The sequence below is a fragment of the Scyliorhinus torazame genome, chromosome 15 (assembly GCF_047496885.1).
Source record: "Scyliorhinus torazame isolate Kashiwa2021f chromosome 15, sScyTor2.1, whole genome shotgun sequence".
Classification (NCBI taxonomy): Eukaryota; Metazoa; Chordata; class Chondrichthyes; order Carcharhiniformes; family Scyliorhinidae; genus Scyliorhinus; species Scyliorhinus torazame.
In genome coordinates this window covers 12,270,599-12,285,705 of record NC_092721.1, presented here as the reverse complement: position 1 = coordinate 12,285,705, position 15,107 = coordinate 12,270,599, and the positions used below count along the sequence as shown (strand labels likewise).

Sequence of the window (15,107 nt, the reverse complement as noted above, 5' to 3'; positions counted from 1 at the left end):
TTTGCTTTTTGTTCAGGGGGGTGACCCCCCCCCCCCCCCCCCCCCCCCCTCTCTCGGCATGTTTTGCCCCTTGCCAGGGGCCCCGTATTTCTACCCTCGCTGTTGGTTTTCCAGCCCGTGTTCCTCGATAAACTTGTTTGCGTCGGCGAGGGCTGTAAAGAAATACTCTCTCTCTTGGTATGTGACCCAGAGTTTCGCTGGGTACAGCGTACCAAAGCGCACATTGTTCTTGTGAAGGGCCGCTTTCGCTCTATTGTATTCGGCCCGTCTCCTGGCAAGGTCTGCCCCAATGTCCTCGTACACTCTAATGAAGTGTCCTTCCCATTTGCAAGTTCTGTTTTGCGTGGCCCAGCGCAGGATTGTTTCCCTCTCTTTGTACCGGTGCAGTTTAGCTATAACTGCCCTCGGGTGTTCCCCCGCCCTGGGCTTCGGGCGCAGCGACCGGTGTGCTCTGCCCATTTCTGGTGGGTTGGGGAAAGTTTCCCTCCCCACTAAGTTGCCCAGCATCTCGGCCACGTAGGCCATGGGGTTTCTACCCTCGATCCCCTCTGGTAGGCCCACTATCCTGACATTTTGTCGAGTTGAGCGGTTTTCCTGGTTGTCCATCTGCCCTTCAGGCTCCCCTGCGTTGTGCCCAGTCTCGCCACCTGTTTTTCCAGGGCCGTGATCCAGTCGCTCATGTCAGTCGCAGCTTTTTCCAGCTCCTTAATGGTCGCTTCTTGGGTTTCCAGTTTCTCCTCTTGGGCTTCCAGTTTCTTCTCTGCTCTCCCCAGGGCGAGCTGCACCTCCGCCAGGGCCTTGGCTATTGCTGCCTGTACTGCGACCTCTATGTCTGCTTTGGTCCCTGCCTTGCTTTCCTGCTGGTGTTACCTCTCAGCGCCTCGGCAAAGGCGGCCTTCCAGTTCCCCTCTGGCCCAGGGGGAAAATGCTCCTGTCTGCCCAGTTCTTTTTGTCGCGGCGAGGCTTCCATCCTGCCGCTTTGCGCCGATTAGCTCGTCTGAGGGGCTTGCGTATTGCGCCGTTTGCTTTTGGTGCCCTTTCTCCCTCTGCTTTGGCTCGCTTCTGGCATTTTTTCCCCCTTTTCTCTTTTCCCCCCCCCTTTTTTTTCCCCCTCCTTTTTTTCCCCCCTTTCTTTTTTTTTTCTCCCTTCCCTTCTAAAAAGACTCTTTTCAAGTAAGTTTGGCTTTATTTTTGAAAAACGTGGAAAGAGAGGGGGAATTTTCTGTCCCTTTAACAGTTTTCTTTTCAAGTTTTTTTTTTTTTTTTTTTTTTCCTTCCTCTTCTCCCCGCCCACCCCCAAAAAGAGGAAGTTCTTGTTTTCCTTTTCTCCTCCTCACTCACCCAGGGACCAGAGAGAGAGAGAGAAAGGCTTCTCTTCGGGCCGGGAGTCCCCTTTTGTTCCGCAGCCTGCCTCGTGGTGGTTGCCGCCGGGAGAGGGGGGTCGGACCTCGTTGCTGGCTCGGTCTCCGCTTTGGCTCGGGCCGCCGCTCCTCCTGCCCCGTGTTTCGCTGCCCCGCGTTGTTGCCTCGTGCCCTGCTGCCACACGTTGGGAGGGGTGGCTTGGTCCCCGCTCCTGTGAATGAAATGGAATGGAATGAATGAAAATGAAATGAATGAAAATCGCTTATTGTCACGAGTAGGCTTCAATGAAGTTACTGTGAAAAGCCCCTAGTCGCCACATTCCGGCGCCTGTTCGGGGAGGCTGGTACGGGAAGGGCTGTGCCGCTTCTCCTCAGCCGCCCACGTTCTGCTGAGCGGGTGGGGGGTTGGCTCGGTCGGGCTGGCTTGCAGGCCAGCGCTCCGATGCGCTAGCTCCGGGGGGGGGGTTGTGAGTGCGACTCTCTCCGGCCGCTTCCAGGTCTCCGGCCCCGACTCCCCTCGTACACCTTTCCTCCCCCGGGCCACAGCTTACCGGTCCGGTCCCTTGCGGCCTCTTCTCCTGAGTGCTCAGGTCTCCGACTTTGCTCCGTTTTGGAGTCCGGCTAGCTCCTCTTCTTCCGCACTCTCTTGCTGTGCAGGGGCCCAGTCAGACAAGTTTGCCAGCTTCAAGATTTTGACCAGCTGCGATGAAGGAATAATGATGTGTTTCCAAGTCTGGGTACTGTCTGCATTGGAGGGGAACTCCCATGCATTTGCCATCCTTGTCTTTCTTGGTGGTTGAGGTCATCAGTTTGATAGGTGCTGTTGACAGAGCCTTGATGAGTTGCTGCACTACATCTTGGAGATGGTATACACTGATGCCACTGTGCATCGGTGGTGGAGAGAGTGGACGTTTAAGGTGATGGCTGGGATACATTAGAACATTTGGCTGACAAAAGTAAAAAGTCCTTTTAAATGTATTTTCTTTGGAAAGTGTGCGAACTGCCAAATAGATTTACATTAGGAGCTGGTTTAGCACATGGGGCTAAACAGCTGGCTTGTGATGCAGAACAAGGCCAGCAGCGCGGTTGAATTCCCGTACCAGCCTCCCCGAACAGGCGCCGGAATGTGACGACTAGGCTTTTCACAGTAACTTCATTGAAGCCTGCTTGTGACAATAAGCGATTTTTATTATTATTATTATTATTTGAATGAATAATTTCACACTACAACCATGATTGTGCTCTGGTAATAGCTGTACAGCATGTCCTTTTGTATGCAGTTTTGAAAATACGTTTATGATTATATTCAATTTGTATTCACATTGCTGTTTGGTATTGAACAGTACGTGAGGCAGCACGTGAGACTGCATTGTGGATAGCACAATTGCTTCACAGCTCCAGGGTCCGAGGTTCGATTCTGGCTTGGGTCACTGTCTGTGCGGAGTCTGCACATCCTCCCCGTGTGTGCGTGGGTTTCCTCCGGGTGCTCCGGTTTCCTCCCACAGTCCAAAGATGTGCAGGTTAGGTGGATTGGCCATGATAAATTGCCCTTAGTGTCCAAAATTGCCCTTAATGTTGGATGGGGTTACTAGGTTGTGGGGATAGGGTGAAGGTGTTGACCTTGGGTAGGGTGCTCTTTCCAAGAGCCGGTGCAGACTCGATGGGCCGAATGGCCTCCTTCTGCACTGTAAATTCTATGTCTATGTCTAAGTATATAAATGTGCAAATACGTCTATTGTTTTTTTGCCACATTCAGCGACTGCGAAAGTTGATGTCCTTTGTTCTCTGTGGACCACCAGAATCTTAGCTGTGCTTTTTATGTTTGGGGAAATCTGTATTTTTCAGTGCAAAACAGAGGCAAATCACCTTGGGTCTGTCCAGAATTGTTAATACTACCCATGCATTTCTCCATCCTCATTAGCATCCCGCTGGAATCAGTTGATGCTATACGGCTTGATCTTGACGGTGCCCTGTTGTATTTTCCATTACATTTAATTGTCTTCATTAATTTTTTAAATATTGAAAATGCTGAAAAGACAAAGTCACCATTGTCTGGTTTATGCAGTTTTTATTGTTTCTTTTCTCAATTGGCAAAACCCCCTGTAGAAACAAAATCTCTCTTCCCTTGGAATTTCTCAAACGCTAAACCATATTCTAAAACAGATGCTGATCCTACTTGGTTAGTTGGGGAAAATGTAATTTTCTGTGCTACTTAATCCATTTAACTTTATTTTGTCCAAATGTATTTGTCTTTTCTCTCTCCATAGGCCACGTTTCCGATGAATCATGGCGCAGGAGTAAATCATCATGCTTTTAGTTTTAGTCCTTTTCTGGCACCCATGCCTCACAGTGTTGGATTAGTTCCAACAGAAGTTCTCTCTAGTGGCCCTGTCCTTGTCCCTGGAAGTCCTCCCATTTCACTTGCTGGATCAGGAAATATGCCGAAGAACATGAGGACAGACCGATTAGAGGTAAAACTATTGCTGATGCGGAACTAAATTGGCGCAATGTAAATGTAGTACAGGCAAATCCCATTTTTACAGAGTACCGTTTAATCAAAAATGTGGGTTTTGTGGAATGACCGTGATTGGGTTGCAAAATAATAGTTGGCACAGTCTGCTCCCCTCAACCACATGAAATCATTTGAACACGGCACTTCTCTGTTCAATAAGTTGTGGAGACAAGCAGAGAGAGTGGCTCTCGGCAGTGCGACTCTTGGGGAGATGGTTATTCCAGGCCCGAGGAGGCAGCAGGTCCAGCGGACGCAGCCGCTGCAATCAGTGACATTGACTCTTGGTCTTGTCCTGAGATCCGACTTCCCCTTTCTTCGTTACAGGTACTTTTTTTTTAATCGTTTGTGGAGAGATGGAGATCCGTTAATTTCCCAGCCTCGTGTTCCCCCAGCTAGATTATAATTTTTAAATTTAAATTTAGAGTACCCAATTATTTTTTCCAATTAAGGGCAATTTTAGCATGGCCAATTCACCTACCCTGCACATCTTTTTGCATTGTGGGGGTGAGGCCCACAGGGAGAATGTGCAAATCGCACACGGACAGTGACCCAAAGTCGGGATCGAAACCGGGTCCGCGACGGCATGAGGCAGCAGTGCTAACCACTGCACCACCGTCTCGCCTAGCTAGATTATAATTGACAAATTTGTCCCCATCCATGTACCAGAGTGAGAGGCTGGTGGCTGCTGATCCTTCCAGGATGAAAAATACTAGTTTTAAGGAAAATCCTTTTTTGTAGCATGAACTTGGCCCCAACCCATTCTGTGAAAACGGGATTTGCCTGTGTGACTTTCGGTGCATCTTGCTTTTGTCCTTGTATCCATGTTCATTGATAGTGGGGTTTATATTTACAAATTATGCTACAGTTGTTATAAAGTCAGCTAACTTCTGAAACGTATGTTAACATTTTGTACGGGCTCTTCATTGAAGCTGGCAAGTTTAGAAGGAGAGTCACTTTACAGACCATTGAGATTTGAGGAGAGAACAACAGGCCAAGAGTTCAGATTTGCTAAAATCTTTTCACTAAGGAACGAGTGGTGGATTTAATAGCCAGGCTGTAAAGAGATTTTCTTTTCCTAAGGGGAGTTAAACTGATGTCATCTCAGTTAAGTATGTGAGACGAGCTGAAGATCTAAAAAGGTGAGTCAAACACGGTTTCAAACTGATGGGACAATCTGCCGAGACGTTGAAGACCGGTATGGCCAAGAACAAAAGAACAAAGAAATGTACAGCACAGGAACAGGCCCTTCGGCCCTCCTAAGCCCGTGCCGACCATGCTGCCCGACTAAACTACAATCTTCTACACTTCCTGGGTCCGTATCCCTCTATTCCCATCCTATTCATGTATTTGTCAAGATGCCCCTTAAATGTCACTATCGTCCCTGCTTCCACCACCACCTCCGGTAGCGAGTTCCAGGCACCCACTACCCTCTGCGTAAAAAACTTGCCTCGTACATCTACTCTAAACCTTGCCCCTCTCACCTTAAACCTATGCCCCCTAGTAATTGACCCCTCTACCTCGGGGAAAAGCCTCTGACTATCCACTCTGTCTATGCCCCTCATAATTTTGTAGACCTCTATCAGGTTGCCCCTCAACCTCCTTTGTTCCAGTGAGAACAAACCGAGTTTATTCAACCACTCCTCATAGCTAATGCCCTCCATACCAGGCAACATTCTGGTAAATCTCTTCTGCACCCTCTCTAAAGCCTCCACATCTTTCTGGTAATGTGGCGACCAGAATTGAACACCATACTCCAAGTGTAGCCTAACTAAGGTTCTATACAGCTGCAACATGACTTGCCAATTCTTATACTCAATGCCCTGGCCAATGAAGGCAAGCATGCCGTATGCCTTCTTGACTACCTTCTCCACCTGTGTTGCCCCTTTCAGTGACCTGTGGACCTGTACTCCTCGATCTCTCTGACTTTCAATAGTCTTGAGGGTTCTACCATTCACTGTATATTCCCTACCTGCATTAGACCTTCCAAAATGCATTACCTCACATTTGTCCGGATTAAACTCCATCTGCCATCTCTCCGCCCAAGTCTCCAAACAATCTAAATCCTGCTGTATCCTCTGACAGTCCTCATCGCTATCTGCAATTCCACCAACCTTTGTGTCGTCTGCAAACTTACTAATCAGACGTTGGTGAATTGGATGTTTGAATCAGCGAAGTGACGAGCACCCAGGCGAAGGATGGGAACTGTTTGTGGGCTGGATTTTTCTGTCAACTGTGAAGTGACATCTCTTGCCACTGATCTTGAAGAAAGTTGACCGCAAAGATCCAGCAATCCACATGACACGGATTTCCCTTTTACTGATAGTTTGAATCTGGCGCCAAGTCAAAGGGGTCTCTACATGTCCAATGGCATTGACATCAGCAAACAGGGTAAACAGCTGGTCATATTGAAGTATTCTCACAAGTAAACCAACAAGTAAAATGTGCAAATTATCTTTCACTTTCAATTCAATCTTACAGAGAGCAAAGTAAATTGTTATGGCAGAAGCTGAAATATAATGACTTGTATATTAAAATTAAGTGGAGTATATTTTAATCCTAATGAATTTTGACATTGCACAAATATAAAATTAGGTTCGAGGGCCAAAATGGATTTTCAGACGTTAATTATGAACTTGGACATTAAAAGCTGATCAACACCTCATTCAACAAGGTGTAATTTTACGGATTTTGCAGTGACACTAATTGTAGGAAGGGTTCAGTGATTTCCAAATCCTGTCTGGGGTACTTCACACTGTTGAGGAGCATAGAATCACTGACCACAATCTTTGGAGTTTCACATTCAGCTGCGTGCATGTGTGAACTCCTGAAGCTGCTGTTGCTCTCTGAGAACCAATGACGGCAAATGCTGACAGTTTTGCCGTTGTCGCTGCCACAAATCCTAGGCTGTTGGGAACTTGGTTGGCTTGGTTCAGGAGACCAACGGTGGAAAGGTCAGGAATTGCAATGACCAGGTGCACATAGGTCAGATGGAACATAGCCTTGAACAGCATTTATGGTCTCAAATGTGGTTCAAAAAACCAGGAGATGCAGATTTTTAAAAAATTTCATACAACAATAATTAATGTAAAGTGACACATGACTGACATTCCAACTTGTGTCAAAGAATTGACTTTATGGACCACTAAGTACATAGACTACATCATGCACGAAATTGAAGAATGTCCACGTAAGATGCTACCTCATGTGAAGAGGGTATTTAGAATGGAAGTTGATTAAAGAATCCCAAAACAGGGGCAGCACGGTGGCACAGTGGTTAGCACCGCTGCCTCACGGCGCCGAGGACCTGGGTTCGATCCCGGCCACAGCTCACTGTCCGTGTGGAGATTCTCCCCATGTCTGCGTGAGTCTCACCCACAAAAATCAAGATGATGTACAGGGTAGGTGAATTGCCCCTTAATTGAAAAAAATATATAAATAATCCCAAAACAGAATAGTGGTGATTTGATGCATTTTGGACTGGAGGATTTTAACGGCCGTGTTTCCAGTGATTTGGATTATATACAATATCAAATACTTGCGGGCAATGCACAAATAGGGAGGGTGATTAACTATGAAGAGAGCAGTGAGTGATTTCCGGTTGGTAAGTTAGATAGATGGTTATCTGATGTAGGTTAATGCAGAGAAATGAGTTAATATTTCAGGAGAAAAGTAAGATGAAAGGATGCATGTGGTAAGACATTAAAAGGAATCGAGAAGCTGTGACTCTCGAAGTTTAACCAGATAAATCTTTCAAAGTAGGAAAATAAGTTCTCTGAGCTCAGTGTTTGGAAAAAAGATCCTAAGTTTTAAAAATATGTGGCTAAGAGAATACAGGCTAAAAGGTTATGCCACAGTTAGAAAATTAGGCGCAGGTATGGACAAGCCTACTTTTGCAGAAGATTTCAAGGTCGTGGACAGGATGCAGAGGCGATTTACTAGTTTGTCAAGGATGAGGGAAACTATAGCTTAACGGGGAAAAAATGGTTAAGAGAAGTTCTAATAGAGCTCTTCAAAATTATAATTGAATTTGATTAAGTAAATGTGAAAAGGAATTTCCATTAGTCGGTGACTGAGTAACTGGAGGACAGATGAATGAAGCTGATTTTTTTTTTTCCGGCCCGGATCATTAAGACATGGAAAGTTCTGCAGGGCGCTTTGGTGGAAGCTGAATCAATAACTTTTCGAAAGGAATGAGATATTTGACAACAAAACATTTTAGTGGGTATCCAGAAAGGGACAGGAGAATGGGGTTAATTTCACTGCCACTGTTTCCGAGAGTAGGAACTGACTCAGTTGACTGAATGATAGCTGCCTCTGCTCAAATGGTATCAGGGATGCAGAAGGCCCCGCAGTATCTGTCAGTTAATTTTTAATGTTGGAGCAGCAAATCTCAGCTGGCAATCTGACCGTGAGGATGGTGAGTGCACTGTTGTCAAAGCCAGTTTGTCCTCGCCAAACAAACGTGTACTTTGCAACGGCAGTTACTTCATCGAGGCCGAGGGTGGGAAATTCTGGCTGATTATTATTTGTTTGGCTCCAGGAATACAGTGGTGACTTGTATCTGCTCACTGCCAGTCCCATCTGAGAGCAGCAATCTTTGGCACAGGTCAAGAAACAAATCTGAAGCCTCCCTGGCTTATATGACTCAGAAATATAATATTTACTGAACCATTGGGAGCTTAGAAACATGCGTTCAACTGAATGTAATTTGATTTCCTTATCTTTGATTAATTTAGAAACATTTTGATCAATTCGATAAGCAGTTAACTTGGTAAACAATTTCTATACATGATGGACAAAAAAAACCTAAAAACATTTTACATTTATTTTTCGACGTGCTTTTGAAACCGTTTCTACAATTGTAACCATTCAACCCAAACAAATAATCATTGTCAGCCAGAGCTTCCCTTTTTGTAAAAATGTTATTCCAGTGAAAGGACAATTTAGCATGGCCAATCCACCTATACTACACACCTTTTGGGTTATGGGGGTGAGACCCATGCAGACGCAGGGTGTGGATGCAAACTCCACACAGCCAGTGACCCGGGGCCGAAATCGACAGCCTTCCCACCGCCCGCCTCTTTGAAGTGACTGATGTTTGAAAGTATGAGCCCTTTTGAGGAGGACAACTGGCTTCACCATTTCTACAATTTCTATTACCGATTTTCATTTTTGTTTTGTGGTAAAGCCCGTTGTCTTCTGGTCCAATGAAATAAAACCAAGTTTAGAATGTTCTTGGAGCGCAGTAAGATTATCTGAATGCAGAGATGAGCAAATCAAATGCTGATCATGCTTAAATGTACTTGCATATCGTGCAATTGCCATCTTCAAATGCAAAATTAATTAAGTTAGCGTTTTAATTTTGCCCCAGTAATAGAAGATCTCCCTAGGTTTTGTGTGGTTGTTACAATCAGCAATGTATACTTCGAGACAATAATGTTAACAAGTCAAAATTTTCTCAAATACCAAATTAGAATTTTACTCATTTGTTCCGGACTAAATTTTAGCTTGGCGTTTAACTTCGGCTTTAACTGTAGGATGGTTACAAGTTAAACTGCTTCACCAAATCTAAGCACGACACTTGTCTCCTCTTTTGGTAGGTATGCAGGGAGTTTCAGCGAGGGAACTGCTCACGGGGTGAGACCGACTGCCGTTTTGCTCACCCCGCCGACAGCACAATGGTGGACACCAACGACAACACTGTGACTGTCTGTATGGATTATATCAAAGGTCGATGCTCCAGAGAGAAGTGCAAATACTTCCACCCTCCTGCTCACCTACAGGCCAAAATAAAGGCAGCGCAGCACCAGGCCAACCAGGCTGTGGCAGTAGCTCAGGCAGCTGCTGCAGCAGCAACAGCAATGGTAAGTTATTTAATGGGACAACAAAAACCACAAATCAACTTATTGTGCAACACATAAGGCTAAGTCAGATTGCGGTTTAGATAAAAGTCACCCATTGATGGTCTGCAGCTGATGCAATTGTCCGAGTAGTATTCTTGTGTGTAGAGATTGTAGCGGAGGGTGAGAAATATGAGAATTTATAAACAGCATGTTGGTGTTTACCATTCTGAGCACCACCAGCGCCATATCGAGGTGCTTTTAAGAATTTCTATCCTTGCAGTGTAGAGGAGAAAGTAATTATGGTTTTCATGAGAAATTAAGCAACTGGATGGGAAGAGCAATTAATTGTTGCGTGGAATCTGTTGGGTGATAAATCTTGTTGGTGTTAAACTGGCAATGATCAGAACTGTTCATTTGCAGCTGCTTCTTTAAGCAGGATTATTTGGCACAGTTAACTATAAAGCAGTAACATGGTAATTCAATCAAGCCAATATCGAATTCTATTTAAATAAGCCAGCATTTTCTGAAATTGTATCTACCATTGTATGGCTGGATTCTGATGCAGATTTGTTATGGCAACCAATAGTCAAACACAAATTAGATTTTTTTTTTAAGATATTGAAATTTGAAACAATACCATCATTGGGACTGTGATTTTGTTTAGTTGCACTATGGCTTAGAGTAATAAAGAAAAATGTGTTTTCCACAATGCCTAAAGGTCCTCTTTTCTGCTTTGTTTCAGGTTTGAAGTTACAGTTTCTGCTAATAAATTCTGTTTTGTTGCAGCATATGCATTTTTATTTCTCTGAGCAGTTTATCTGCTGTTAGCAGTGCACGTAGATAAAGTTAGAATCTACTTCTGGCTGTAATGTGACCAAGATGGGAACAAACAATGAATTTTAACACAATGTTAAAAGATTCGGCTTCCTAAAAGGCAAAACAAATGTTGCCTGATTTTTTTCCGATCATTTTAAAATCCATATAATGAAGTGGAAATTGAATGACTTTGGTATTGGAAATGATAACTATGTGTGTTACACTGTCTGAATGTTAAAAGTCTTTGGTTTTTGGCTTGAGCAGGAACGGTTTAAACACTTGTGTAGTCTCTAGATAATTAAATCACTGAGGGTGCAATATTACTCCATTTAAAATGATGGGGACGTACAGTAGGAATAGCCCAAATCAATTTAGAGCTCTAATGTCTCAGAAGTATTGCCTTTTCAAAATGAGACATTGGCTAAAATATTCTAAGATGATGGTTTACTCCATTATTTATGGAGTTTGAATCTACGTGTTTGAATTATGCTGATTCATTACAGTTGGCTCCTTTGCCACCACCTCCTCTCTCTCCCCCTCCCCACACTACCCTTCACATGCTCAGCCTTGCATTTATTTTTTAAATGGTTGTCATCGGTGATCCCAGATTTTTTTTTGCTTCTGATGAAAAGTTTTCACCCCATTAAAATGTGGTTTTCAGATGATGTCCTGTTGCCTGAAAATGATCGAATGGCCGAGCTACTTATCATTACTGGGCCATCTATAATGAACAGCATTTCCCTAACTGCTAAATTATTAGCTGTGTAGGTTTTTGATGCAGAATGCATCACTAATATTTGCATAATTGCTATTACTTGGGCCTGTTAATCTAGATAACAAATTTGGAACAATGTGTTACTGTGGTTTTCCAGTTGCAAATGGATTTGTGGGTTTAACACAGTGTTAAAATGTACTAAACGTGGGGGTAATGCCTTGTAAAACATCTTCAGGTATCAATAATCCCAAATTTAAATGTATTGGCCTCAATGTCCATACAGAAGCATTTATTTAGACAACAGTTATATACTGTAAATGTACTCCACTGGTGCTCTTGGCACCAAGGGTATAAGAATGCCATTACTATGGGGTGTGACTTATTATTTCTGCCTGAGCTGTACACTGTAGCCAAATTTTATATAATTCTGGGAAAATCGCATGCTGAATACCCACATGAAAATGTCATTGTGACCTTCTAGATTGGCAGCACTGAAAGTGGACTTTTATTCCCATGTTGCTGAAAGCACCAAGATCTGTCATCGTGTCACCCAGCAAAATCTTTCCTCTAATGTTCAACAGTCTTTCACTAGCAGTTTGGGGAGAGAAATGGCCTGATTTGCACTTCTGTTCCTGTGAGGGTCCAAGTGAAGCATAAATAAGCCACCAAAGAGCATGACGGAGACGCCCAAGCCAGAATTCCAGAAGTAAATCTAATTTACTTTGCAAGCAGTCTCGCCACTCGAGGTTGATGGGTGCGCTCACCGTAATTTTCATTGCGAACTCCTGACTTTCAGTTATTCACTGATTTATCCTGTTGAGAAAGATGTAAAGAAGCAAAGGTGCTCCTAATGCTTCATCTCATCCTGGTGTACAGTATAATCACAAAGTCAGCTACTCCTGTATTTTGGCTTTGATTTCATTAGCTGGAATAAACTTGCCTAAGGAAAAATATGCTGATATTGGAGGCAGTTCAGAGAAGGTTCACTCTGGTGATCCTGGGTATTGAGTTTGTGGGCTTGTACTCATTGGAGTTTAGAAGATTGAGAGGCGACCTTCTTGACACATATCAGATTCTCGGGGGGCTTGAAAGGGTCGATGCTGAGCGGTTGTTTCCCCTTGTGGAAGAGTTTAGGACCAGAGGGCATAATCTCTGGAGTAAGGGGTAGCCTATTTAAGACAGAAATTAGGAAGAATTTCTTCTCCGAGAGAAGCAAATTTGTAGAATTCTATGTTGCAGAGAGCTGTAGAGTCTGGGTCATTAAGTATGTTCAAGGCTGAGATTGACCGATTTTTAATCGGTAAGGGAATCAAGGGTTATGGGGATAAGGTAGGTGGGAAAGTGGAGTTGAGGATTATATCAGATCAGCCATGATCTAATTGAATGGCGGAGCAGACTCGATGGGCCAAATGGCCTACTTCTGTGTCTTATGGTCTAACTGCACCCGAGCTGTCGTCACAGCTGTGGCAGGAAGTGTGGAATCTTGATGTGTTCAATTTGGCCCTATGCTCAGCCTCTCCCTTCTGCCAAAACGGTTTAATCCTGTCACCAATTCTCTACTCGCCCCTGTGACAATTGATGTCCTGATGAATCCTGAGTCCTAGTTGTGTTTTGATATCTCTCACTAATGCACCCCCCCCCCTTTGCTGGCCTCCCAGCTTCAACTGATTAAATTGTTCACCTACACTTCCATCAACCCTGTACTCTCCACACTCCATTGGCTCCCCTTGCCTCACCGTGCCAAGATCAAAATGTTTTTAAGTCTCTTGATGGCCTTGCCTCCAACTTACCTGAATAATTTTCTCCCGTGCAAGCCTTTCATTTGTCTAACTCCAGACGACAGTTTCTGACCCATCCCTTGCTTTGCTCCTGATGGCTTGTTCAACGTCTCCAGTGCTGCCCTCTCAAATTCTTCATCTAGCTCCTAATCAATTGTTTGACTCACGGACCTTCTGTGTTCCATTCCAGCCTCCTGCATTGCCAGATGCTCCTGGTTCACAGTATCTTTTTATTTCTTGTTCCAAAACACACGGGACGTCTTCTTGCTCATAAAGACGACCACATAAATGTGAGTCCAGTTTCACGTGACACTGAACGTTTGGAATTTATTTCCAACCTTTCTTCAACGCTGGTTTAAATCATGTTTCCACTTGAGTTCACATTCTGGGTTTTATGGCTTCTTGTTATCATTCGGTCATCTCTCATTTGTGCCCAACTCACCCCTCACTGGCTCTCAAATGGGATGGTAATTTTTTTTTGTACAGTTCAGTGTTTTGAATCTTTTCAAACATGGGAATTTAATTTTCTGGAATGGAAAATTGTGTTGCTGTTAAATATGGCTGAAACAAGACTCGTTTGGCATTTGACAAGCCACTTCTCAAGCTTTATTCAGGTTAAGAAATTGCCCCATTATCCCCCTTACTGCTACAGAAGTCAAAACTGAAATGATTTTCCACCATGTTCATCATGTCTTCACGTGCTCCCACCTCCCTCCAGACCCCATGTTATTGTCTCACTAGTATGGTAGTGTGACTAGACTAGTAATAGTGGCCCAGACCAGTGCTTTGGGGACACGGGTTCAAATCCCACCACAGTAGCTGGCAGAATTTAAACTCAATTAATGAAATCTGGAATTGAAGGCAGGTTGCTTTCATCGGTTGTTGTAAAAATCCATCTGGTTCACTAATGGCCTTCAGGGAAGGAAATCTGCCATCTTTACCTGGCCTGGCCTACATGTGACTTTGGACCCCACAGCAATGTGGTTGACTCTTCTGAAATGGCCTAGCCAGCCAGTCAGTTCAAGGGGCAATTCGGGATGGGCAACAAATGCCGGCTCAGCCTGCGATGCCCACATCCCATGAAAAAATTTTAAAACTATTCTGATTGTTCCATCCAGATCTCCAAATAGTGCAACTATCAACACACATTTGCTAAATATTTTTGAGATTTAACTGGGACATATGATGCTTTTGGCAGAGTAGTCCTGACAGCTGATGTTGTCGTTTTTGTGCCGGTGTCTTTCCTCTACTTGCTGTGTTCCTACAGTGCACGTGGACGATTGAAATGAGAAAAGGCGATTACCCGTCGGGTGCTGTCATCCTCATTCCTTGGCCAGAAACCTACACAAGCCATCAGTCCCTGTAGGCGTACAATGTTGAGACAGGGGGGTTAAGTGGGTTGGTCACGATTTGCAGTTCGTTAAAGATTAGCTCGGGCTGGCAACAGGGCTGAGACAGTTATGCAAATTCTGGAGTTATTTGCATTGTAGGAGTCAGTGATGTCCTGAAGTACTGCTTCTCAACAGCCAACGTGAAGGCATTTCCAGCTGCGTACTCTGCAAGTGGCTTCCGAGAGCCCATCAATCTAGGTTATACTCTGTGTAGAAGATGAAGCGAGGACTCCACCAGATGGATAATCTGTCTTCTCGCAAACTAGCCACCTGGCTCGAGCAAAGCACATGTATCAAGACCGGTTTCAACAGAGTTTAATTTTTTATTTCAGAGACATGTGGCATGCCAGTCATAATAAAGGTGAATATTTGTCCAAGTAAAGAGATAAATTCAAGATACATATATGTAGCAAAATAATTAGTGGGATTAATTTTTTAAAAAAATAGGTTATTATTGATGAATAATTTTCTCTGACTTAATGCTGGTGTTGAATGCAACCTATGGGGGTAAGTTAACTCAGTTGGCTGAGTGGCTAAAGTGTGATGCAGAATGATGCCAATGGTGCAGGCTCAAGGCCCTACTATGGTAGTTCATGGAGGCCTGCCTTCAATTCTGGCCTTGGGTGTCTGTGTGGAGTTTGCACATTCTCCCCTTGTCTATGTGGGTTTCCTCCGGGTGCTCCAGTTTCGT

General features: G+C 44.2%; 1 protein-coding gene across 7 annotated transcripts in view; it reads left to right on the top strand.

The window, feature by feature from the left end:
* The window catches only part of mbnl2 (muscleblind-like splicing regulator 2), a 120,016-nt gene that overhangs the window by 73,721 nt on the left and 31,188 nt on the right, over positions 1-15,107 (top strand). For all 7 annotated transcript variants that reach the window (XM_072476109.1, XM_072476110.1, XM_072476108.1 and 4 more), the window contains 2 exons: positions 3,629-3,832; positions 9,474-9,737. In XM_072476109.1, the coding sequence (XP_072332210.1) occupies positions 3,629-3,832; positions 9,474-9,737 (468 nt within the window). The remainder of the gene's footprint in view (positions 1-3,628; positions 3,833-9,473; positions 9,738-15,107) is intronic.